This window comes from Phalacrocorax aristotelis, chromosome 12 (assembly GCF_949628215.1).
Source record: "Phalacrocorax aristotelis chromosome 12, bGulAri2.1, whole genome shotgun sequence".
Classification (NCBI taxonomy): domain Eukaryota; kingdom Metazoa; phylum Chordata; class Aves; order Suliformes; family Phalacrocoracidae; genus Phalacrocorax; species Phalacrocorax aristotelis.
The window spans coordinates 8,255,158-8,281,857 of record NC_134287.1 but is presented as its reverse complement, the minus strand read 5'-3'; the positions used below and the strand labels follow the sequence as shown (position 1 = coordinate 8,281,857).

The 26,700-nt window shown below is 38.7% G+C and overlaps 1 protein-coding gene across 6 annotated transcripts in view; it reads left to right on the top strand.

Moving 5' to 3' along the window:
* Positions 1-26,700, top strand: part of BTRC (beta-transducin repeat containing E3 ubiquitin protein ligase) — a 119,015-nt gene that overhangs the window by 4,344 nt on the left and 87,971 nt on the right. For 2 of the 6 annotated variants that reach the window (XM_075108312.1, XM_075108310.1), the window contains exons 2-3: positions 12,733-12,801; positions 24,061-24,168. The exons of 2 other annotated variants lie outside the window; for them this stretch is intronic. In XM_075108312.1, coding sequence (XP_074964413.1) covers positions 12,733-12,801; positions 24,061-24,168 — 177 coding nt within the window. The remainder of the gene's footprint in view (positions 1-12,732; positions 12,802-24,060; positions 24,169-26,700) is intronic. 2 more of the 6 variants (XM_075108313.1, XM_075108311.1) reach the window with 2 other exon arrangements.

Genomic DNA, 26,700 nt, shown 5'->3' with positions numbered 1-26,700 from the left:
CATTTTCTTTCTGGGTGACATGATTTATGGAGGTCCTGAAGGCCATCCAGTTTCACAGGAGAACCAAAACCTTTTGGTTGTCTTTTAAGATGCATCTGTGGGTTGTGGTTGGTTGGGGTTTTTTTAATGATAGAAAACCCTGAAGTTCCTTAATTTTTATAGTCTGATGTTTGTAGGAGCTCCCACATAACTGGCAGGTAATTTAGTAAGGAATAGTCAGTGTAATTGGAGGCTGAAGGGTAGTAGATTTGGAATCTCGGTTTTTTTCTTTCTTTTTTCTTCTCTGTATTTGTGTGTGTGTGTATGGAACAGGTGGACAAAGGCTTATACGGTAAAAGAGGTTCTGTTTGCACTGTACCTGTATGATTTATGGTGTAAGTAGGACTGGGATTTTTAAGACCTAGGAGTGGCTAGCTATTGTTTTAGAACTCTGCTTTGAGAACCTTATAGTCTTCCTAATGTGTAGGGGACAATGTATTTGTATCATGGTCATTGTAGCAGAGAATCCTGGGTACCCAAAGTCAAGGGTGGCATAAAAGCAATGAAAATAATTTTGTAAAACAGCTGGGGTAGTAGAGAGTTGCCTTCTAAATGCAGGGTTGCAAATCCTGTTTGAATATTAAAGATATACTTAGTACTTTTTTTCCAATAGAACTGAAATAACATCCTCCTAGTTTGAGAATTTGTTGAGACTAGTATGTTGTAAGGAAAATATTGATTTATCTTCTTCTACCCTAAACTCTGTGCCATAGGTTTTTCTGCACTTGGTGCAGGCCTTTGCTACTTCCGTAACTTCACCCTTGCTTCTCTGGTAATGTTTCATTTCAGCCACTTTGCTCCATTAAATGTATGCAATTAGAAAAGCAAATGGCAAATTTGCTATCGCATCACTGAAGTATTTAGTTTCATAGACTTAAAAAGCAGAATTTGTTGCGCCATGCTCTCCATGCTGTAATACATACTATAAACATCAGAGAGAATAGGCTGACCTTAATATTTGCTTCCCAGACTAAATCGCCGCCTTGCAGCAGTTATTTCCCACTGAATAAAAAGTTTAATTTCACGCCCTGATTAGTGCTAGTATGTGCAGGTGGATATTTATTTTATGCAGCTAAACTAATCTGCCTTGGCAAATTATTTGCCAGTCAGCAGAGCTATAATTCCTCATGAGTATTTGGTACTAAATTATCATTCTCATTAGTAAGATAAAGCAGACTGTTTTAACCACAAAGTTTGGTTAGGCAAAGGGTTTCCTAAATAGTCCTTGGAGGTGCAAGACATGCACAGTGGCCTCAACATTCTCAGTATTCTGTAGAGGTTTTTGATGTGGAAAGAGGTAATGAAGATTTTAGAGGAAGAAAATAAAATTAGGCTGTGTTATATCTAGAGGTAAGGTAGGAACGTGCAGTGTTTGGAGATCGCCTCTTTAAGGTGCCTAATGAAGAAAAAATGAAATGGTGATCTTTGGAGTATTTCCAGTGGCCAGCCAAGCTCTGATCTCTGGGCCACAAATGTGATGAAAATGTGTTAACATTGACTTGTTTATTTTCAGCTTTAACAGCCTCTGAGGTAGGAGAAATAATGACTTAAGACTAGATGTTAAATGGCAGAGGCAACTTCATGGTCTGGTCTCATTTAAAATTCACTTCACGCTCTAAAAACGTTTAAAGTGGGGATCAGAAAGTATTTCCTGATGTACAAATGTTGACTGGATACACTTGTCAAGTGGATGTGTTCATCCACTGTTTTGTTTTCTTTGGATTTTACTGTGCTGCTACTGTGCTTTTTTTTGTATCATAAAACTTGTTAATGAAAAGCACTTATTTTCTACCACAAGGAAAGTAATTTATACCTGGAAATTATGAATTTTCATTAAGAATTGAGTGAAGGGATTCCACTGACTCTTTTCATCTGTATAGACACTTTCTTGCCATATTAATTTTCTCAGTGATCACTGCAACAGTGCTTAGGGTATAAATGATCAGATCACATAAGACCAGCAAAACCAGCAAGCTGAGCAACTTGATTTTGTTGTATAAAAATTTTAATGTTAAATTCAACAACGCAGATGGAATAGGCTCTTTTCTCACTTCCTCATCTGCTTACATTGTGTCATCTCTAGCCTCAATGTTTGCTGGTGAGATTTGTGTAATATTTAACCATTCTCAGGGGAAAACCAACTAGTGTTTCTAATGCTCAGTATTTTCTTCAGTCTTCCTCATTTCCTCCTTCCTACAATTCGAGAGATGCTCAACAAGGTATATTATTTACGTATTTTAAGTGATTTTGCACAGAAGGGCTGAATGTAGTGTAGTGTGTGTTTAGCTGTGGAAGCTGAAAATGACTTGTAACATTGCAGAGTCCAGTGGCTTCAGTGAAATATTTAAGTGCTCAAAATACAGTTAATAAGCAATCAAACATGAAGCTGTTTTCTTGACAGGGTGCTGGTTAGTGCTGAGAAAAACTTCCTGATCCCACAGAAACTGTTGAAAATAAACATCCTGGGAGTTGCATTAAATATGTCCCTGCTTATTAAACAACAATACTTCCTAATGTCTCTTTATCTGAGGTCTTGAGGAACTCTAGTGCTGGACAAATATTACCCCTGCTTTGCAGAAAGAGAACACTGAAGCTCGGAAATTTGCCTGGGGTCATGGACTGGAGGAATTTGTGTAGGGTCATGTGGTACATTGATAATAGAAGACAGAATAAAAGGAAACCTGTTCTTCTAATAGCTAGCCTTGTGCTTCTGACCATGTTTTGGTTAATTTTACAATTGGCTAGCCACCTGTTAAGATAACACATTTTATCATTAAACAAAATTAATTTTAAAAATGGCTTGAAACTGTCTGTTTTTAATGGGATCTGAATATTCTTAGTTTTAATCTGCCTCATGAGGCTTGTCTTTCTTCTGGGAAGTACATTGTTACATCATTAAAATATCATCCCCTACTGAGAGAGAAATCGGTCCCATTCACTAAATGGCAATGCTGAAACAATGACAAGTATTTCTAAAAACTGCATTAAAATTCATTTTTTCTTTCATCTGCAAGTTCTGTGATTCCATTAACCAATGGGTGCTTAGCCTGCTTGCAGCTGTGTGTGCACAGCCAAATTTGTTAGCTGTGATAGCAGAAGGTTTGAGAAGCGGCAATGAAGACTTTCAGTTTTAAATTATTTCACTTCTCCACAGTGATTTTGTGTGGAAACAAATGATTTATCATAATTTTCACTCTTTAGCTGCTTCTAGTCCTCCTCTACTAGAATTGAGAAACATCCGATTTAATTTTCCCTCCCTTCACTGCTTAAACAGGGTCTGTGCATTCATCTTGATGAAAGCAGCAGGAAGGAGAGAATGAGGAGGAATGGGAAAGCTCGGCAAGGGGGCTTTTCAGCCTTCTTGAGGGAAGGACAGAAGTGTTTACAGTCTGCGAGCAGGAGCCATGCAACCTCTTGGCAGAATCTACTGGAGTAACCAGTTTGGGCTAGCAGAAGCAAAGTGTCTTAGTGCTGGTTTAATTTTCTTCATCCCATGGTGAGAAGGGAAAAGTTGCAATGACATACTATGAAGAAGTAATTCTTAAGTGCAGTTGTATGTTAGCAGAACAGTAGTAAGTGTACTTCTAACTGTAGTCCAGATGGCCCATCTTCTTCAGAAGCACCTGGAGCAAAACAGATCTGAAAATGACTGTAGAAAGGGAGTTTGGGAGATACCAGCCAGTGCAGAACTCTGGTGTTGGTTTTTCCATCAGATGGCTTTGTGCCTACATGTGGATTCTCCCAGTTTGTTGGGAGGAGTCCTCTCTTGTGATGCTTCCAGCTAAGGACATAGTTATTTTTACAGATTGTTGAGTTTTTTGGTTTGTTGGTTTTTTTTTTTTTGGTTTGGGTTTTTTTTCCTCCCCCCAAATATAGGAGGATGAATTAAATACTCTGGAGAAAGATGATGTCTGTCTTCGCCTGGATACCAAGCAGGGTTAGATTGCATTCTGACTAGAAAAGAAAATCTTAGCCTTTCCAGGCTTGCCCATATAGCAACCAAAACAATCTCTAGTTGTTTCAGAGAAAAATCATCTAGTATGAAAGTCCATCATACAATATAGTCACTTTCCTTCTCTAAACACATAGTTTGTAATTTATTGGGAGAACAATGCAGAATGGAACAGTGTATATGTGGGAGTTGCTTTTAGTTTATGGATAGTTGGCCTCGAAGTCTGTCTGTTAGGAAGATGCTGGTGACACTCCGGGGGGGTTGTTCCTTGGGTCTGCTCAATGCCCTCCCATCTTATATGCCGAAACTCTCAACGGGATTAAGAAATGCAGCCAGCTATCATTCATCTCCTGCAAATCAGAACATTGAGAAGTGGGTATAGTCTCAAGAAATGATGGATCAATGTTGTTTCAGAAAATGGGTCTTGGAAGGATCTCAACAGTTTTCTGAAGAAATCCAGACAATGTTAACACTCTTTCTTTTCAAATATGACAGAAGGTGTTTTCTGTTGCTAGTAGGTTCAAAAGAACAAAAATCTACATTTCCTGTTAATTTTATTTTTGTAACTTTTTCCCTTTTTTTCTCCTTTTGGCTGGGAAGACTCCAGTGAAGTGTGTTGCTCGTCTACTTGTCACAGCTGTTGTTTGTAGACAAGTAGGGATGTCCTGAAAGTTTTTTTGCTAAGAAGATATTCCTGTATATCTATATCTTACTGATTTTAAAATAAGACTTTATGCAGAGGCAAAACAGTCAGAGCCTGTCAGTGAGAGGAAACATCTCCACATGGGATTGGAACAGGTCTTGTGCAGCATGGGTTCAAGTCTGATATTGGCAGACGTGTACCATCTAGTCCTTTTTGCAAGCTACTCAAAACAGTTCTTAGGCGAGTAGAATTTTCTTTGCTATGCCATTGTAGAGCTATTCCAAATTTGACTACTTTGACAGCTAGAATCCTCATTCTTATTTTCCAGCCTAACTTCATTCACGGCTAATTCGTTCTGGTTTGTTCTTGTGCCAATGTCGTCCTTGAGTTTAAACAGCTCTTCTTGCTCCTGTGTTCATCTGCATATATTTGTGGAGAGCAATCATATTCTCTGAGCTGGATCCGATCAGGCTAAACAAGTTTGTGGGTTTTTTTTCTTCTTTTCATCATAAGACATTTCCTATAACTCTTGATCATCTTAGCAGACCTTTTTAAACAGCTGCAGAATTTGACAGAATATTCCAGAAGAAGTTTCATTTGTTCCTTGTACAAAAGCAGTAATGCTAATTTGTCTCCTCTGGGAATTTTTCACTTTATACAGTATCCTATAGAAGTATTTGCTATCTTCATGGCTGCATCTTATTAGTGAAGCATCATTATTTAATGAGTAACATATCCCAGGGCCTCTTCCCCCCTTCTCAGTTAATGAATCCCTAGCTATAATGTAAATAATATTACTTTGTAATTTATGTACATCTTGTGTTGGTTCTGTTACCCAGGTCTTCAAGGTGCTGTGTCCTATGTGTTTATGATGTCTCTTAACTTTGTCTTGAGCCAACTTCACTAGCATGTTGGTAATTCTTGGTTTTTTTTAGCCATTGGTGAGAATATTTTAACATTAATTTAAAGATTAATAATGGGTTTCAACAAGGATCAATCTCTGTACAGCTTGATGGTTCCCTTTTCAAAATAACCTGTGATCCTCTACCCTTTTTAGTTTCTTATCCTCCTTACAACTCTGGTATTAATCCTAATCCTCTCCATTTTAACTAGTAACTTCCTACATGTCATCTATCAAATGCTTAACTGCTTCTAATTTGTCTGGACTTCAGTGATCTTCTTAAAGAATAAGATTGGGTTAGTCTAGCACTAATTCTAATTTGTTCTAAATTGGGAGTAGATTTACTTAGGCCTCACATGGTGACTGCTTCATTTTTGCAATAGTTATCAGTACTCAGTCTCATTTCCTTTCTTGGGAGACAGGACGTACTGTTGGTCTGTTTCAGGTTTTTTTTTTTTTTCTTTATAAGGTTGGCCAGTCAATTCTGCAACATTTGATACCCATTCTGGTTAGTCTTCTTACGGATACTTGTTCTGCATGGGAATGCTGCCAGAGGCTGCCCATTAGCTATCTTCAGCTGCTTCAGCTGCTCTTGCCTCGTTCTTGCATCACAGTCCTCTGAGACAGCAGGCTGCTTTGGTACTTCTTGTTTTAAGGAGAAGTTTCCTCTAGTTAAGCCAAGCAAAGGAGTGTTTGCATCTTGTGCCAGTCTCAAGGAGTTGAGAACTGCCATAGAGCTGAACTCAGTACAGGGCATTTAGATAAGGAAAGGAAATTTAATATATCTTGGTAAGTACTTGGGGCAATTAGTTATGGATTCCAAGTTACTTATGGTGGGTGAATAGGTCCCACATTGTAACTGTAGCACAGTGCTTTGTGAGGGAAATGATTTGGGATAGAATGGCCGTTCTGCAAAAAGGCAGTTTTTGGGTTACTTTATTGAACAGGAAAATGTTTGGCTTGAGTGCTGAGCCTGTTCAGAAGACAAGAGTTCACTAGCTAAACAGGAAATGTGGTTGAGTGCTGAAGTCTGCTCTTGAAAGCATTTCTACTTCATTAGAAAAAGATGATATTCCTCTTAGAAATTTGTCTGCTTAATGTGTGAATTACAGATTTCATTCCAGGGCAGTTGGCACAGACCTCTAGCCCATCTCTTCTGCATGCTTTTTTGTCTGCTACCTAAAACTCAGCAGAGATCAGGAGGGTGAAAGTTAGCACTGTAGGTTCTTTTGCTGATTATGGAGATCATAGTTTTCCAGACTTCTTAATTTTGTTCACCTTCACTGTATTTTTTTTCCTTGAGTACAAAATTTTCTATTCCTGATGCTCTGTGTCTTGGTGAAAAATTAGAATCCAGGTGAGATTTCTGACTTTTCTGTGGACTTACAAAGAGAAAAGATACTTGAAAGGCATCAGCTTCATTTTATTGATCTCTAGACAAACTTCTAGCTTCTGTTTTATGCATAATGCTTGCACTGTGGATGCCACAGTCCGTGTTAGATACTTACCTGGCACAAGTTCAGACAGTAGTATGAGAAATGTAGCTTCTCTTTTCTTCACCACAGATCTTGTAGTCCTGAAGGAGGCTGAATATAGGACTTGAATTTCAGACTTAAAATATCAAGTGGTTGTGAAATCAAGCATATTTTTACATATGGGCACAAAGAGGATCTCTTTACGCTTCTCTAGTAAGCGTGTTCACAGAGCTTGTTGTTACTTTGTCCAAAGATTAATGGAGTGCTGTCACTCATCTCCACTTGGTTTGGAATACTGTAGGTTAGTATTCTTGTGAACCCTTAAGAAGGTATCCATGTGTTTCGTGTTACAAAAGTCATTTTCCTGGTAGCTGCTGCTCTTGCAGTATATAAGAGCTTGTGCCTTTTTATCTGTCAAGGAATATAGGCATTCTCCAGTGGGAGTTGTTTTGGAGCAGATCCTGGTCAACGTACTCCAGACATTCACTAAAGGACTAGAGTAGCCATGTTCACCATGTGTGATGAATTCATTAAGTTTGCAGGCAGAGCCAGAGCCTATGGTTTGAGAGAGCTGTGTTCTTCTGACCAAGTTTGTATCAAACTCTGAGATCTGACAGTCAACCGACTCAGTGTTAGTTCATTCCTTCTACAAAATCTCACAAAGAGCATGTTTAAATATTGTCAGATTACAGTTTTAGAATTGGATAGCTCATGGTTTTCTCTTGGAATAATAATGGAAAATTTTGAAATCCTGTCTTTGGTTTTGTTGAACTAGAGTCCACGGATCTAACTGCTTTATTTTGAGTGCTGCATTGGACAGTGGGGTAAGGTATCTGGGCCATGAAGTTGTATATTCTGTAGTAGGAATTCAATTTATTGCTGTAATGCATACAAATTCAGTAACAAGTTCTAGGCCACAGGGGATGTTTTCCTTTGCTGTGGAAGTCATCTCAACTGGACAATCTTCAGTGCAACTGGCCATGCCCTCTCATGTCAGTGACTGACAGATCTAATTCTGCCTTTGTAGCCGAGAGCCTGTTAGTTAATGGAGTCGTGAATATTGTTAGGCAGAGGCAACCTTTGGAATATTAAAATGTATTATTCCTGTTCTTGATTTGATATTTATCAAACAAGGTATTATATCTAATGAATGCAATGTTATTGTCAAATAAATACTGTTTGTAGATCATAACTTAAAATGAATGAAAATATAAGTAGCTTCACTGGTGCTTTGCAGTGACAGAGAGAGATGGGTTTAGCTTGCCTGTTTAAATCGTATGTGATAGAAACTCAGAGTGAATGTCCTCTCTGAGGGAAAAGGAAGCATTATGGGTTATATGATCAGATTCATAAGATCCATAGTACATATATATTTCATATGGGTCTCAACTTCCCCCCTCCCCCCATTTCTTCTTACATGAAAGCAGATGAAATGGAGAAGCAGCAGTACTGCCTTGCAAGTACCATAGTAGGTTTCTTTTTATAATTATCACACTTGACATATTTATCCTTTCTTATGGAAGTGAAGATGCAGATATTTAAGAACCCTTCTTGCACAAAAAAGCCCAATTTCTGCTCACTACTTAATTAGCACTTGTTTATGACACGGCATCTGATTTGATTTTCAAAACAAATTGCACAGTAAAGAGGCTGATATTTAAACTGTATAGTAACCGCAGCTCCAGCTGTGACTCAAATATTGTAAGCCTTCAGGGGTTGTGTTTAGGCTTAGAAAATAGGAACTCAGGTCTGTAATTAAATGTCCTCTAAAAATCAGCCTTTGTAGGGAAGGGAAGAGGGTACCACTGAATTTTAAATTACTGACTTGTTCTCAGAAATCATTCTGTTGTTCTGGGCCTTGCTAGGGACTGCAGAAATCACATGGATTAGAAATGGAAGAGTAGATTACTACAGGAAAAAAGTCAGGGGTTGCAGAATAAAAGGTGAGCAAAGTGAGCTATTCTAGCTCATGGGTTTAAAAACAATTGCAATATATATACTAATATTATTTAATACATGGATAATATATAGATGATAAGTTCTGTGGCCACCAAAAAGACTTAAAGAGACAGTAGGCACTTCATGCAGGGTAAAACTGCATTTCAGAACTGTGAATAAGTCGCTGATGGTTATAGAATAAGCCATCTGCAGTGATAGAAGGCTCATTTTTAAAGCAAGTCCTCAACAATGAACGCGAATGTCTTGGAAAAGAATGTTGTTGAGGCTGTATTACAAATTAGTCACTCACCTAGATGAAAATATGAAATATTCACAAAATAGCGTGATAGAAGTTAGTGATTAGAGTGTTTTCAGAGTTACTTTTTGAGGTGGCTGTTGAAAGTGAGAGGAAAATTACCCTAGCAGTCTGACTTCTGGCCATGGAAAATGCTGGAGCAGATGCTAAGAGAAAATACTACGCTTACCATGAGCATAAGCAGTGTGTGTTCATGAAAGTACAAAAATGAGTAGATCCTGCTGGGCAATTAATTGTATCGCTGATATAATTGTTTTGAATGAATCATAATCGTGGAAGATTTTAGTAACGATTGATAAAATAGTGTAGTTTTCAAACAAGACAGTTGTCTGTGTCCCAGATCTTTTAAAGGCTGGGGAAGATACGCATTTTTATTTTATTTAAGTTACCAAGCATTAAGTTACCATTAAGTTCCTCCTCTGTAATCTTGTAGTTGCATGTCTGCTGTTATTCAAACACTGAAATTTGGAGAGTTTTAACCAGGTGTACTTATTTAATTGTTTGTCTTTGCTGAAGGAGGTGTTCCTGGGGGTCATTCACAATGTCTAGGAGAACCACAGAAATGTAAAATTTAGGAGATCGATTGTGAAAGTTTAGTCAATGGTGAGTCTGTGTGCATTAAATGCTTGTAAGTACCTCATACTGGTAAACTTTGCTTCTCTTCTGTATAGTTTATTTTCCTCTTAAATGAGGGTAGGCTTATCAAATGTAGAGGGCACATTTCACTGAGGGGATTTTACAAGTATGGTGCTGAGGGATGGATGATGGGTCTTAGTTTCTCCTATTTGTATACTTAACTTGTCACCATTGAAAAATAAATTGAGTTTACAGTAGCTTCTAATCTACTGAAAGTCCTGATTACTTCTATTGCTAATACTAAAGGAACATTATTTTGAAGTCACAAAAACCGTATCTTGGTAAGAGTTGTCTGAATGGAAATACAGTGCTATCTTTGATATTGGAGACACTTCTGCCTGAGAGTAATCCTGTTGATGGCAATAGATCTATTAATACACCTACATATTTGCAGGACCAGGGTCTTAAAATTAAATGTCTTAAATCAATTACTTAAACCACTCTAGACTGATGGGCTTTACAAATGTTAAGCAGCCTGCCTAAGAGAAGTCCTTACGTCCTGAGGACCTAAGAGGTCCTAAGAGAAAGCTTCACTGTTATGCTTTAATTTGTAAGTTAGGTGACAGAAACAGAAAGAAATGAAGTTATTTTTCACAGATCTGTTGTGTAAACCTGGGCAGGTCTGATGCTGGTATTCAGGTCTCTTTAGTCCTGACACTGTGATTTCAAAAGGTGGTTATTTCTGCTTGTTTATGAAGGCTTTTTGATGGGTGGGTTTTTTTTTTCTTGGTAGGTACACTAAGCTGTGCTACTTTGAAAAAGCAACTGAAACAGTTGAGCCAGAAGTAAAATGTAGGTTTCTGTAGTGTTTTTGCTAGGTACGTAGCACTTCATATAGCTTCCTCCATTTTCGAAGCATGTAGAAATGTCAGCAGTTCCTCTCAGCAAACCTGAGGTGGGTTAAATGAGTGCTGTCCTCATTTTACAGTAGTAGAGAGACTAACCACCCATGAAGTTAGTGCTGAAGTAAGGATTAGGTCTCAGAGCATGATGCTTCTAGCTGTGTGAGAAGTCCCATAAAACATAGTTTGTTAATGTGTTAAGCATTGCAAGTCCAAACTCAGCAGGTGAATGCAGTAACCAGATATACTTGACTTTAATTTATCAGTACAATGGTGGTTATTAAAATTCAGGTTTAACTGAGATTACTGGCTAGGACAGAAGGACATAATCTTACTACTGCTTTGAAAGATTTAGGAGGGTTTCAGTTCAAACTGGAGGGAAGACAAAATAACTGATGTTCAAAGTATATTGTAAAATCCTGTATGTGTACTTTTCTTTAGAGGCAAGGTTTTGGTCTGTTCTGGTTCTTGGTTTAATTTCAAATTTCAAGGCTGGACTACCCACCATAGCTGTGAGGGTTCTTGCTACAACTCCCTGAATGCCCTCTACAACTACCTGAAAGGAGGTTATAGCGAGGTGGGGGTCAGACTCTTCTCCCTAGTAACAAGTGATAGGATGAGAGGAAACGGGCTCAAGCTGCACCAGGGGAAGTTTAGGCTGGACATTAGAAAAAACTTCTTCACCAAAAGGGTTGTCAAGCATTGTAACAGGCTGCCCAGGGAAGTGGTTGAGTCTCCATCCCTGGAGGTATTTAAAAGGGCAGACGTGGTGCTTGAGGATGTGGTTTAATGGTGGACTTGGCAGTGATAGGTTAGCGGTTGGACTTGATGATCTTAAGGGTCTTCTCCAACCTTAACGATTCTATGATTCTGTGATGGTTCATCATTCAGTGGTGACACATTTTTTCTCTCCAACCAATTGTATTTTTTAGTGTTACAAGTACTGAGGTGGACACAGTTCGTACAAACTAAATATTCTGCTGACACAAGAACAAATGAGGATAAACTCATTTTGAACAGAGCTGTTCTGAAAATGGGAAAGATGTTTCCAGCCTTCCAGAAGGAGTGGTAGGGGTGCACGTCTGTTGGTTTGGAGGGAAGTACAGTGAATTAAGAAAGAGATTGTGAAGTAATTTTCAGGAGTAAAGAAGATCTCTGGACTTGACATCCACAGACACCCTGTCTGGTCCTGGTGCTTTGATGTGATTTTAATTTCTAAGCATTTCCGTTTTTTGGGTGGGCAGGGGGAAGAGGTGAATGCACTTGGTTGTGAGAATGTCTTCAAACTTCAAATGAATGTCATGACAGGCAGTGTTTTATTTTTTTGTTGTTGCATACGTTTTCCTAGCTGTAAATTATGCTATATATGTTTTGCGCTTCCAGACCAATTGGATGTCTTGTCTTTTCCTCAACCCAGTAAAGCATGAAAAAAGTACATGGGGAGATCATGTTTGCCTATCAGTTTGAGGCATAATTTTTGGCTGTGTGTGAGCATGGTTTCTTGTTACCCTAGCATTAAGGCTGCACCTCTTCAGGGATTTTCCTTAATCTTTTCATGTTGTCCAGTGTCTGGTCTGACCATATTGAGGATGGTGACTGCAAAAACACTCTTATAGCTTGACTACTGCTGTTTTGACACCGTTTAGCTTTACATAGTGGTAGAAGCATTAATGACCATTAGTCTCTGCTACTGTACCCACCCCAGAGGCTTTGCTTATCCAAGTGCATTTGTGTGGAGATTTTAAAGAAATACATATATATACTGACTTGAAATGTAAAATGGTGGAAATCAAAAATGGTGGTGGTTTTATCAGAAAAGTGTTCTTAAAGCAGTTGATATCAGAGGAGTAAATAAGAACTAGCCTGGGGACTAAACCTTCATATGTGGCTTAAAAAAATCTGCATTGTTTAAAATGCTCCAGAATTTAGACTTAGGTTAGCTAGGTCCCAGTGTAAAAGGAGGTCTCTCTTTATGTCTATTCTCTCCTAGCCCCGAATACACATGCCAAAAGATGGATTCCAACTTATATCTTCTGGATACCAAGCATGGCTAAAGCAGGTTGGACTGTATTATTGTTATTCATCTCATGTGAGGGACCGTGTTGGACACCTGTGCTTGTCTCATTAGTGAAGTACATAAATGAGGGTGTAATGAAGTTACAGTGCCATGTTAGCTGATACCCCTCATAGCCATCACTGTTTTGTGTTTATGCATGCTGTGTTTGTATAACACTTTCTCACCAGTCTTACGAATGTGCACTTCCTGTAAGTAAAAGTTCAAAATGCAGTCACCTGAAAGAAAAAGGGTCAGAGTCTGAAAAGAAATCTGCAACAGCAGCTTGAATTACAGAATTAAAATGGGCCTTCAAACACAAAGCTGCATGGTGGTGGTGCTGGTAATAATGGGGAGGCCACTGGGTTAAAACACAGGAGGATTGCATCTAGCATCTAATTCAGATCTGCCTGGGTGAAACAAGTATGGACACTTACTCACATCACATAACAATTGTGCAGTTTGACACAATCTGACACTGTGGGGAGTCCCCACTCGGAAGTGGCCTAGTGCTATATTACTCTGGCTATTATTAAAGGCCAGGCTTTAGATGTCTCAGCAGTCTGCCTCTAGCAATTGCTGTCAGCTTTTCACTTTTGTGAGTGAAAAATCCCCCTTCAGAAAAAATAGCTTAATTTACAAATTGCCTGTACAAATCTTTTATCTCATGAAGATCCATGTATGATTAATCCTGTGTCCTTGAGAATATGTGGCTTAAAGTTGCTGGTTTTTTAGAAAGCCAGAATGATTGTGTTGTTATGGCAACAAAAACTGGAAATATGAAAACAGCACAGATAAGCTGCATCCTGTTGTCGTGGCAACTGGAGTTGTGAAATGATGAAACGTGGTGAAGGGATGGATCTATGGAACTGTGAGCCCAACAGAAACAAAGAGCCAAGTCACTTGAGTGGGAGAATGAAAAACTACAGCAACAAAACCCCTTAAAACACAAGAGTTTCCTTGCAGGTGCTAACAGGATGGCTTTGATTCTCTCCACTCTTGTCTTGGTATCTTACTAGTAGTAAGATACCGACTTGTTTGTGCAAGTTGCTTACTGCTGTCAACTTATATTGACTTCTGTGAAACTGAGAAGGGCTTGAACACCTATAAGAAGATGGACATTGAGTCCTGTGTTACATTTGCAAACCATTTCTTAAAGTGATGTGTTGCGAAGGTGAAGCGTGCTTTGGAGCTTCCCTCTGAGAGACCATGTCTCTCTCTCTTTAAGTCCATACTAGTGAAGGTCAGCTGGGACATTGAACTGATGTTTTCTTGATTTAAACTTTGCTGAGCTGGAGGCAAGGTGTCTCAGAGGAATCTCAACTCTGCAATTATCATCTCAGAGCTCAAGTTTGTTGACCTATGGGGCATGGCATCAGTTTCTGTTTCTTATGTGGTAGGTTGGGAGAACAATAGGAAGAGGATTGTGTGGCTGTTCTGTTTTTCTTTACTTCTGAGGCAAACAGTCCTGAACCTGTTCTTGCCCTGTTTTACTACCAATGCTCTGATAGAGGTGGGTGGGATACATGCTTTTTGACTCTGAAAAATACTGAGGGGAAAAAAAACCCAAAATGCTCAGTTAATGAATTTTCCAAGGAGACTTTCACATTAGACACCTCAAATAATAGTAGAACTTATATTTAAAAAAAATATTTTTCTGTGTGGCTGCTTTCCTTCTGATTTTTAGTTTACTGCTATTGATTCTAAAGTCTTTGTCTTAAATCTTCTTACTCCTCCTTGTTCCAAGGAAAAGTTATAAACCTGAGCTTGTGTCATGAGCAGATACTGTTGTGGAAATAGCTTTGCTATTCCAATTTCAGTGCTGTGATTTCACAACAGGAAGTATATGGGTAAGGGAGTTGATACAAAGGGTGGAAACTTCTGATCAAAAGAAAAAGCTCTCATGAGAAGCAGAGAAGTTAAATTTTTTTGAGGTGAGACTGGTTTGGTGTAGGATATATACCAAAGGTCCTACCTGTCGGATTCTTTAAAACTGTATATTGGAAAGCAAGCCACTTTTGATGCATTTAAAAGCAGTAATCTACATATACATCCGGATGGAATGGTGTCTGTGCATCAGGTTTATTTTCCCAGTGTCTGTGTTTAACAGGATCCTAATGTAATGATTTTTTTTTTCTTCAGCATAGCTGAGTATTGATCTGCTGCCTGGCTTATACAGAATGTGAGAGTATCCCAGTAACATACTGCATTAATGTGGGCTAAAAGCAGTTTACATTACAGATGAGGTGGAGGAAGATGAAGTTCTGCAAGATTGGACACATACTATAAATATCCATAAACCAGACAATTTTATCTAAAACCAGTGCTGGCTGGATTTGTGTATTTTCAGCCTACTTAAACTGGAGATAATTGAACACTACCTGAGCATAGGTCACCCACACTGATGCCGTTATCCTCTGCCATTTAATGGCAGGTTTTTGTATTTGCTGTGCTGCGGCGGAGAGCTGTGTTGTGTTCCTATGTGGGCTAAAGGAAATACAATACTGATAGCCAGAAATACATGTTGCTTTAAGAATAGCATTTTAAGTAACCTACAAAGCTCTTTTTTCCTCTGGCTGTTTCCTGTAAGCTTATCTTTTACAAAAAGGCAAACACCTACAGTTAATTTATTCAGCCTTGATCTTCATTTAAGCCTTTCTTTGAATGGCAGCGTTGCACTGCTAGCAGTCTGTAACATCACATCACCTAGATGTTGACCCTTTGAAGACAAGCTGCAATTGACTTTTGAGGGGAGGAAGGGGGGGGAATGTTTGTGTATAAATATGATCAATAGACATGACATTCCAATTCCTATATTATATTGACACATTCTGTGATTTAAGCCAAGCTGTGAAATTGGGCAAATTAAACTCTTAATTAGCTGAAACACTTACAAAACATTATTTTGATTACATAAATGGGGGAGTTAAAAGTATCACTTCAGGTGGCTTGTGAAACATGGTAATTCAGAGTTAAAGCTAATACCTCCCCATTGCATACCATTGTGAGCAAGTATGCATCACATAGGATATATAATATAATGCACTCATCTGAGCCTTTCTGCCTCCCACTGTCTTTTGGAGTAGAATTTTTAGAGCCAAGTTATAAACCTGTAAATGTGTTTTATGCTGGAAATTCTTGGTGCTACCTTAACTAGATTGATACCTGCAAAGGCCAGTATAATCAAAACAAGGCACTTCAGATATTAATGGTCTGCACTTCAGCCAAGTCAGCTGGAAAAGCGAGTGTAAAAACCAGGGCTGTGGTGAAAATAGGATTCTTCCACTAGAATTGCACTTACCTAGGAGAAAAATGCAATGATTCTGGAAGTATTTTGGGTTTTTAATTTTGTCATTTAGCATCTCCTCCTTAACTTCTACAACATATATTCTGTTTTCAGTGGATCCATATGATTTTTAAAATTCAGATACTAATTCCTTGGGTGGAAAGTAGAAATAAGTGTTCTTTCTGCAGTTCATTATTAATACTTGGCACTCATATAGCACTTTGCATTCTCAAAGTGCTATGCAGACATATCAGTTATCCTTGAAACACTTTTGTGTGGTAGGCGCATAACATAAAATCTCAGGATTATTGTTATGGAATTAAATGGAACTTAGAGATGAGGGAAAACCTAATGAAACCTCCATTTCATCTCTCCACCAATATAGGTTTGTTCTCTGCAGTTTGTGTGATGGAGATATAGACTGAAGTTGTAGAAGTGTCCCAAGCTGAAGAGGTTTCAACACGTTTCTTAGGGTAGGGTTGGGTATTTTTTTAAAGCCTCATAGTTGTTCAGATTCACTGATGAGTAGGCAGTTGGTATATTGCTCTTTCTGCTTTTTATTATAAAGGTGGTGATTCACCATTCTCTTCTTGGCTCCCTGTTCTTCAGTTTTTGGTGTTTATATGTCAGAGCTTCATAATGAAGGACACACTCAGTCTCTGATATCTCTTTTAGGCATGGTATGTCTGTTGTCCGTGTTGTGTGGATGTGGAACTGAGATGCTGTGTTACTCTGCCCAAACTCATGCACAGTGCCTGTGTCAAAGAATTACATTTATCTCTTATGGCATAATAAGATTTTAAATTGTTTGGAATTACCGCAAAATCAGGCTTTGGACATGATGGAACTTAACAGCAACATATGTTTTATGGAAGAGCCTAATGTTCTTGGTCTTGTAAGATCTCAGTTTTAAGCCTTCAAATAGATTCATGCTTTAGACTTTGAGATTGCTTTTAGTAAGTTTGGGTAGCACTTGCTTTTAACATCCCCATCTTTGGTGTTGCTAAAAGAAGCACACAGAAGTCTCTGCATATTATACTCCTTAAAGAAGGGTATAGCACCTGAGTTTAAAGCTCTGCAGGTGCACTGGTTTAGATTTATCAGCTTCATGGGTTAAAGAGCTATAATTACAAAAACATTAGTATTGTCTAGTTCAGATATGATCTACACAAGTTTCCTCAAGTGCTTGGGAACTGAGAGTCCTGTACACCTTATTGATGGGAAGTTGACCCCTTTCTGGGCCGTGTAACTTCTGTTGACCTGGAATCCTAGAGGTTGAACTCTGGTAACCATTCTTTGGGGAAAATATTTCTTTGCAAACATTTACCTAAAAGCTGTGATTTGATCCTCCTGGATCCAATTCAGGTAAGGAATTATTTGGATAATCTGGATACGTAAACCCTTTTCTATGTCCCTTATCTTTGATCTTTAAGAAAAATTAGTGAACTGGAATCTCTTGTAAAAGGTTATTGTAAGCTAGGGAGTTACCAGAAGATTAGAAAAGAATTTGCATAATATGCATGTTAAGGAAAATTTACTGAGCAATTACATGAAAAGTGGGAGGCTGAAGGAAAAGGAATCATTTACAGCAGTTTGAGCTGCGTGTGCACAGCAAAGCTTGCAGAATGTAGTAGCCCCAAGTAAGAAGTCTAGTATTTCCTATGTTTGGAATCTAGGAAGAGTGTTACAATTGAAACCTGGTAGTGTATTTCAGCCTCTGATTTGTGAGACCTAATAGTTTTGAAGATAGATCCTACAGTTGTCCCAGGAACATATTCTCAGCGTTCCGTAAGTGAGGTAAGTGAGGTGTTGGGTTGCTTGATTTGCAGTTTGTGAAAATGCTTCGAGAGTCTTTTAATAAGATAGCTCAGTTACTTTTGTTATGGCAAAACAGGGGCACAGACCACTTTTAATCATCCCCATACATGCTTGTGGAAACGTGACCAATGTGTCTGAACACAATAGAAGCTGAGAAATTGTGAAAAGCACTGGTTATGACAGCAGCTGCACATTGCCCTACATGATTCTGGTGCAGTATGTGCCAGCTAGAAGAGCTGCCTGTGGGCTAGTTGAACCCTGGGAGATCCTTCTCATGGTCACACTCCGAGGAGTACTGTAGTTGCCTCTTCATTTTATAAATTTGTCTTCTTACCATGGAAAGACTTTAAAGAAAACTGCCAGGGACAAAGAAAGTAAGAATTATCTAGTTGTAAGTGCAGGGAACAGTGGTCTTCAGTGTAAGGAGGTGTAAATTCTAACTGTATGGGTTTTGGCTGTTGTTTTTGGCGTGATTAAGACTTACAGATTTATGTATTTTTCTTATTTTCAATTGAAAACAGACAAAAACTTCTGGAGAAAATTATAGAAGTATTAATTTGCTCTGAGCCATGCTAGTCTCTTTGGTAAGTTCATAATTAGGCAGAATTTTTTTTTTAAATGGGTATTCTTGTCTCTCAGGTATATAACAGCTCCATAACTGGTAAATCTGTGTTCATATGTTAGGGTTTTTAAAGGCATATTATTTACACAATTCACTGGAATGGCTCCTTTGAAAGCTGGGTGGCTCTCTCATGTAATTACGTATTTAGTATGCCTTGTATCCACTGTTGGGATGGGGGGAAAAGAAAAGAAAAACCAACCCCCCACAAAAAAATTTACTAAAATATGAGAATATTCTTTTTCCTTCCATTTTTGCCGGGCTTTTTTGAAGTTGTATCATGTACCTTTGTCTCAGATAAGAAGCCTATATGATCAAGTGCTACCCAAGCTAAAAAGTGAAATACATATGGCAGGTTTTCTAATTGTGAAAGTACACAAGATGCACTGGGAAATTACTTTCTTTTTTAATGCTTATATCATATATATTTAATCGAAGAGAACACCTCTCTGAACGTTGGAGGGGAAAAATAAGATACCTCTTTATTTTTATGTATATGTGAGACATTGAAAGGATGGAAAGTAGACCAAAGAAAGGAACCGTTATCACTTATTAGCCAGAAGTAAATATCTGGAATTGTTATTAAGTTTCAAAAGACCAGACCAACATTTTAAATGTAAATAGCAGCTGCTGATATGTTTCGTACAAGGTATTGCATTCTGTGGTGACAGGAATAGTGCACATTGGACACATCGTGAAAGTGATGTGTGTTATATTTTTGGCGTTAGCTTAGTTAAATATGTGGCCAAAAAAAGTGTAAGAGGAACTGAGTGAGACTGAAAAGTATTGGGGTTTGTTCTCCCATTTGTTGTGTCATATTATAAAAATAATTGTGAATATTAGGAATCCTAGTAATATCTGAGCATATGTCTGATAAAGCATCGTAAAGGATCAAAATTCCTAAGGCACATATACTGAGAACTAGATTTTAGAGAGCATGCAGGGAACAGTACTCCAAAAGAGACTTTCAGGGAGAGTTGTACTTGCCAGCCATCCCATATTCGTTTTGTGAAGTGGTGAAAAAAAGAGGGGGGGAAAGATCTGTCTCCTCATATCAAGCTCAGGTCTGGTGTATGCAGTTTCAGTACTCTTCAGAGCATCCCTCATGTTTTATCTGTTTCAGTTTGGGTGGTAGAATTTCTAGCACTTCTTTTCCCCTCTTGTGCTGTTTTTTGTGGATTTTTACAACTTTTGTTTCTGTTTTTCTTTGTATAACCATACCTAGTTCCCTGGCTTATGATCAGTTGGACCAAACAGAAAAAGCCCCATTTCTCTCAGTTTTTAAACTCTTCAGCTCTTGTCAGCGTGTGCCATATTCTGTTTATGCTCCTTAATGAAAATATTGGGTGAACAGGATCTTAACTCCCATCTCCCAAGAGAAGTAGAAATTGTTACTGGTTCATCTTTAGAGTTCAGCTGCATAAAGCACTGGGCAGTGTCCTAGAAGGGAAATAATTCTGAACTAGGGAAGGATTGAAATAGATGTGGTTAGCAGCTGAAATTAGTATTATGTACAGTTGACCAAAAACAAGCCCTTAGAAAAAAATTGGGTTTGCTTTTTGGCTTTGCCACTAACTTGTGAAGATGTGCAAAAATATGTTAGGTTGTCTGTAAATCAAAGGCGTCTTAGGCACGCAGGTTATCATAAGGTTCAGTGCAGGGTTCAGACAGGGACAGCAGGTTATTACACTTTGTTATGTTAAAATGCACCACAATTAAAGACATTCTATACTACTGTCTAATTTCTCTGAAGTGTTTATAAAGAAAATATCTTTAAACTAATGTTTTCTTTTTGTTGCTGTTGTCATTTTACAGTGAGTTCAGTACAGTGAGTTTGTGTTTTTACACCTGTGCACTATAGCTGTAAATTGTAGTAGTCCAAGAACTTTTGTTTTTTCCCCATGTAGAGCCACTTAGTTTTACAGGACAAGGTGATATATTTCTGACCTGTAACACAATTTACTAAAACTGTGTTACTTACCCCTAGTATATTGTATTTGCTGAAGGACTAGAAGAGAGCAAATTTGATAAAAAAACCGCAGTCTGAAATGGTAATGCATAATCTTGTAATGCAATAGCAAATAAAGTAAATAACCAATTTTTAGCACTGGCAAAAATTTAGCTATTGAGCGTGTATTGAGATTTGTCTTTAGGACATCAAATAATTGGAAGAGAGGGTAGGCTATTAGAGGCAGAACATCTGATGTAGTCAAAAACGTTCTTGCAATATAGTTACAAGAATAATTGAACAGGTTAAAATATGGCTTCCCTTCAGCTCACAGTTACTGCCCACTCAGCTCAGCCAGTAACTGTGAATGCTTATAGCCTATTTTAATTCAAAATAAGGCAACCCCTTTTTAATCACTGGTGGAGCAGGTGGTACTAGCCTCTGTCAGGAGGAGGACGCTGGTCTTGTTTGAAACTGTATTCCCTGTATTTCTTTGGTGGGAAAAATATATCTCGGAGTTAAGGGAATGGGACTTAAAAATCAGTTGGAAAAAGGAAGTGTTTTTTTGTCAAATAATTCCCTATCTTATGCCACTCTGTATTAAAGATGCTTAGCTTTTATAAATGAAAAGCTTTGCATCTCTGCGTCTGAAAGTTGTGCAGATATCTGACCTATTAATGCAATCAGGAGTCAGGAGGGTAAAGAGGCTGCTGTATCCTGGCCCAGTACTTAGCAAGCAACATCAGCATTCCCATTTGGCTGTAGTCCAAACGCTGTGCCTCTGTATCTTTGTTTTGAAGAATCAATGTAGATTGACTTGAGTTCAGGAGAGGATTTTGTCAGTCAGCTTTCAAGTAGTGAATGTTGAGGCCAGTCCCTCGTTTGTGGAGCTGACAGGGTTTGACACGTGGCTTGCTCAGTGGATGGGGATAGAGGCTGTTGAGATTTTTCAGAGATCAGGCTGTAAATGAAGTTGTTCCGTTGGGTCACTCATCTGATTTACACACAAGCTGTTTCTATTGAAGCACCTGGGGCCTTTTGTTCATGCTTGTGAATATGCCTCTTTCAGTCACCAACAGTAATTTAGCCGTCTTTGCTTCCTTCAGTAGGTAAAAGGCAAGCACAGGAATGACATTTTCTCCCACACTGTATGCAACTTCACACTTCTTTTTTTAAGATAGGTAACATAACTGTGTCGGTAATAAAAATTTTGTTATATACTGGAGCAGATTCAGAAGTTACCTAAGGCGTTGGTAATTTTTTATTACATACTTCCTAATTCTGGACTAATACTAACCAGTGAGAGTGTATAGGTGAGTAACAAAATCCTCTGTAGGTGCAGGGAGCTCTGCAGAATAGACCTCTAATGTTTTCCTTTGTTATTGTGGCAATTTTAGAAGAAGATATTTCATTACCTTGTGAGTGCTCTGGCATAATGGTGTGCCATACCTGCAGCTTGTAGTGGCTCTAGGCGTAAGCCATAATCTCACAAATTTTGAGGGAACAAAAGGTTGCCTCTACGCTGACAAGGTGGTTGGTCCTCTTTTCCTGCCTCTGTGTCTTTCTATGCTTTGGTCAATACTAATGTTTAAAGTAAGTTCTTACATCTTGTCAGTTTCTTTTTAATGTCAATCAGTTCTTTGAGTTCATTACCACAGCACGAAAACTTGAGCCAACACAAGGGATGGGGAAGCCTGAGTAAGAGGGAATAAATGGTTGGGGTAAGACTGATAGCACTGTATGCAAAAAAAAAAAAATAAAAAAAATCACCCCATATTTATTTTGTATTGTGTTATGAATCCTAGGGTGGGTAATGGTAAGCAGCCGATGCTTACCTACTGAATTTGCTCTGCATTGTCAGAGGTATTGTGTTGTAGTTAATCTCCCTTGTTACTGGGATGTTCTTGGAGACTGATCAACAACTTCGATTTAAGTGAATGTATTATTAAATCAGTGAAATGCTTAGCCATAGACATCCACTTCACATATATATATTTATTTAAGGCTGATTGTCACAACAGCTTTTAATAGCTGAAGTGACACATATTACATTACAAAGAAAAGATTGCTGGCATTTGGAAGGTTTTTGTCTGAGGGAGTGTTTGCTTTCTGGGAGGTTAGGATGGCAGACAAGGACATATGGCTCAGATTTTTGTTGCTCATTACAGTACTATGGATGTAATTTTTTCATCTTCAGGATGAGCATTATCTACAAATTTGTATGACATGTAATAATACAAAGTACTCAAGTTCTCAAGTTTCAGTATCTTTAAGTGAAGAGTTTTTTTTTTAAATGAAAATGAGGTGAGGGATTTATTTTAAGGTATCATAAACTTCTAATAAGCACATTTGTATAGGTTATGTTCCCCAGCAGTCTTTTAATACCATTTCTGGAACAGCAGTGTAAACTGCGACGAAGTACAGCAAAGAATGTGGTGATAGACAGGGTTAATCTCTCTGTGGCTGTCTGCACAGTACCAGATTATGGATGTTGGTGATCACCTTTCTGCTTATTCAAGGATGGGTTACGTTGCTCCTACATACTAATTTAGTGCAAGATTGTGCAAGGTTTTCTAACCCTCTTAAGAGCAGCAAGAAACGGTGGCTCAAAAGGCAGCTGTCATTTCATACCCATTCCAGCTGCCCTTTCCACTCAGATTTCCTCCCATCCCCCCCTTTAAAAAAAGAGGGGGGCGGGAATTGCAAAAAAGAGTGAGTGAGTTTGAAATCTGTAGCATCTAATCTATCAGATCCTACAGTTTTCACACCTATCTGCCAATTTAAAATAGACTTGTTTTTTTCCTGCCTTGCCAGTAATTAGACAAATGCAGCAGTGCTTATGACATCAAAACCTCTGTGGCTGGTAAAAGCAATTGCTATCATAATGCATCCCTAAATTTAATAGTAGTGGTGTAAAAGGAACAAGCAACTCTCTATATTTCAGGGAGTAATGGCGTTAACCATTAAAAAGGCTAGTATTTTCCTTGATTGGCTGCTTTGGCTCCTTTTTTGTATTTGTGTCTGGAGGAACAGAACCAATTTATTATAATGTTTGTATTTTATTTAACGAATAACACGGCAAGCAGAAATGTGAAACTCTTATGAAGTGTCACCAAATTCCTATTTACCTTGGTTTGCTGTTTTTTTCTTTTATCCCCTTTACAGACAAAAACCAAACGTACAAAACCTTTTCTTTCCCTGCCAGTATGACACTTAAAGTCGTCATTTCCTTTTCTGCTTCCCTTGCAAAATTGCTTGCTTTGTGTTGTGCCTGGAGCGTGGCTGTGCATGGGGAAGAGGTCATATTAATTGGAAAGAAACTTTTTCTTACTGAAAAAACTCACACTTTGGTGTAGAAAATTGACCAAAAATTTACTTTCTTGATCCGTAGTGCCTTTTTCTTGCTACTATGACATCTGCAAAGCTTCTTTCAAGGAAAAGAGTCATCAGCAGTTTGTGTTCTCTTAAAGATGTCTCAGTCTTTAAGGCCAGGTGCAGTTGTGTTGATGCTATTTGGCTAAGCCTTGAAAGTTCCTGTAATCTGTGCCATCCTGTCTCATACAGTCCCATCTCATAGTTGTCCTTTCTCTGCAGTGCTCTATGCCCAGATCTCTGTGGCTGGGCTGCTCCAGCCTGGCGGACAGCATGCCCTCACTGCGATGCCTGTATAACCCAGGGACTGGCGCACTCCCAGCTTTCCAGGTACTTTCTGTCTCTTCCCACTCCTTTTCTCTCCATCTGTGTACGTGTGCACCTCCTTCTTTACTTCCTTGCTTGCTTTACCTCCATTTATTCTGCCTCATACTGTATGCCTCTCCTGTGTCATGCAGACCTCCTCTGGTATTTAAACCCATCTTGTGTAGATTCAGGGCAGCTCAGTTCTGGGGCATTTCCATAACCTCGATGTAATGTAATTATTTTGTCTAAATTGGCTTGGTACCATAATCTTTTCCATTGGCTTTCAATTGTGTCAAAAATATACCACTTAATTATATTTGGCAAACAGTATCCATCACAGAGTCTCCAATCTGGCTATTCATGCAGTGATTCCCCTCTGATGTAAATTTTCTGAATGTCTCTTAGAGGACCAAGGGGGTGGGTTCATTGCCATAGTGATAATTGATGCCAGCATTTATTTGCTTCAGGTTTGTTAGCAGTAGTCAGGACATTTTGACTACAGAAAATTATTGTACAAGTAAGCTGTCAATCAAAAAGCAAATAAAGGGTTTTTTTTCCCCTTTCGTCTCTGAATTTGTTAGATTCAAGCTTTTCTCTGTCATGAGATGGCTTTCTGCCAAACAGGTTTGTTCAGACGCTTTGAGTGACAGAGGAATCTTAAAAAAATGCAGCCACCCTCCTGTGGGTAGAGTGAGGCAGCTATTGGGTGAGCATCTAGAAACCTAGACAAGCTCTCAAGATCATTGCGAGCATTTTACTATGACATGTGGATATAACCAGGAGAGCAGCAGAGACTGGACTGCAGAGGTGGTCTGTTCATGTTCCATACTCTGTCTCTGAGATGTTCTGTGTGAACTGCAGTGACTCAGGGACCTTAGGGGTATCTTGGTAGGCTGCACGTTCATTGGAGCTTGTGGTATCATGAATGTTTACGGCAAGGTTATGCTGCTGAATTATGCTGCTGCTGACCTAAATGGTGGTAGAGGAGGGTTTTAATCACCAGCATCTTGCAGAACTGGACATAATGAATAAGCTAGAATCTTCCTGAAATTCTATATCATTTTGGTCAAAGTTCATTACCTGCCTCTAAAGGACAGCATGCAAAGATTATTTTGAATTTAGTTTCTTGCTCCCAGGGCTAGGAGAGTACTGTGGAAATAATCCTCGCAGTCTCAGGGGGAGGCTTAAGTGTCTTGCATCATTTTGCTGCAACTCTTTTTGCTGACCCAGCAGTAGCACTGATGGACTCTGGAAGGTGTCCTGCCAGGCCTCCTTTGCTGAAGCAAGCTTTTAGTGGAGCTTTCCGTGGGGGAGGGGGAAGATGACGTTTTATTAGTCTAAGAGGACTCCGGAGACAACAGGCAGAATTTAGACTCCTACTTCTAATCCTGATTTGCATAATTTGACTAAATCGGATGGGCCTAATTTTTGGGCTTTCTGCTGTTGAATAAATCTCAGAGCTCTTTAAGCTCAGGTTTTAGAGAACCTTAGCAGTATATGGAAAGGAATTTCTAAACTCAAATCGGGACTCCTTTCTTTCTCCTTGGATTATTTTTGATTACTTAGAATAAGCATATATTACAAAGGAGAAGGGAAATTAGCCTCTTTTAGCTCAAGATGTTCTTGCTAATGATAGATATGAACAATAACTTTTCTGCTAATGCAGCGCATTGATATTTGGGGTCAAATGAGTCAGCTGCATAACCATTCACCGTGCACTGCCTTCCTGGGAGAGTACTAGGACTTTGACATTTGCATTCCTGAAGATTTTGAGAGACATCTCCATGTGTGTTTTTGGGAATTGGGGAAGTCTGCCCCACTTGCCTTCTAAAATGGTAGCTGGTATTTTCCATAGCACTCTGACTCCTGTGTTGAGGAACACATTTAGTGCCAATGGAGAGAGAAACTAAATTGCCAGCAACAGCTTCTGCAGCAATGAGTCACCCATATTTCAGTCTTTTTTTTCAATGGGCTTTGATCCCTATTAACTTGCATGGTTTGAAGAAAACTCCCCTCTGTGAAGCAAGTCTTCTGCATTTTCCAGTGCAGAAGTCTACATGGGAGTGGTTTGGAGCCTGCTCAAAGCTGTGATGTTGCAATATTTCATCGTTCTTTAATGCCTCTTTGGGTATCAAATGTTCAGGAAAGAATTAGACTTTCTTGTAGCCCAGCAAATTTTCTCATATTAAGTTATTTTCTGTTTTCTGTAGCAAGCTTGAAGTAACTGGAGAAGCATATCAATGTTCTTTGCTTGTGGCAAAAGAGGAGATGCCATCTGGAAGGCTACTTAGTCACTGCTGAATTTGTCTAGTTATTTACATGCTTACCTTCAGATGCTCAGACAGAAATGTGGAAAGAGACTCTTTTTGAATAGCTCAGCTAAAGCCCTGCTGACTCCTCCTCATGGGAAACATTGGCAGATAGTTGATTTAGAGATGATTCTGTTAATATGTCAGATAACTTCATTTTTCTTCTTTGTGTGTTTTTATTATTTGAGACACTGTGTGAAAACAGGATCTTCTGGTTCCTCAGCCCTGCTTGGCAATCTTCCTGCAG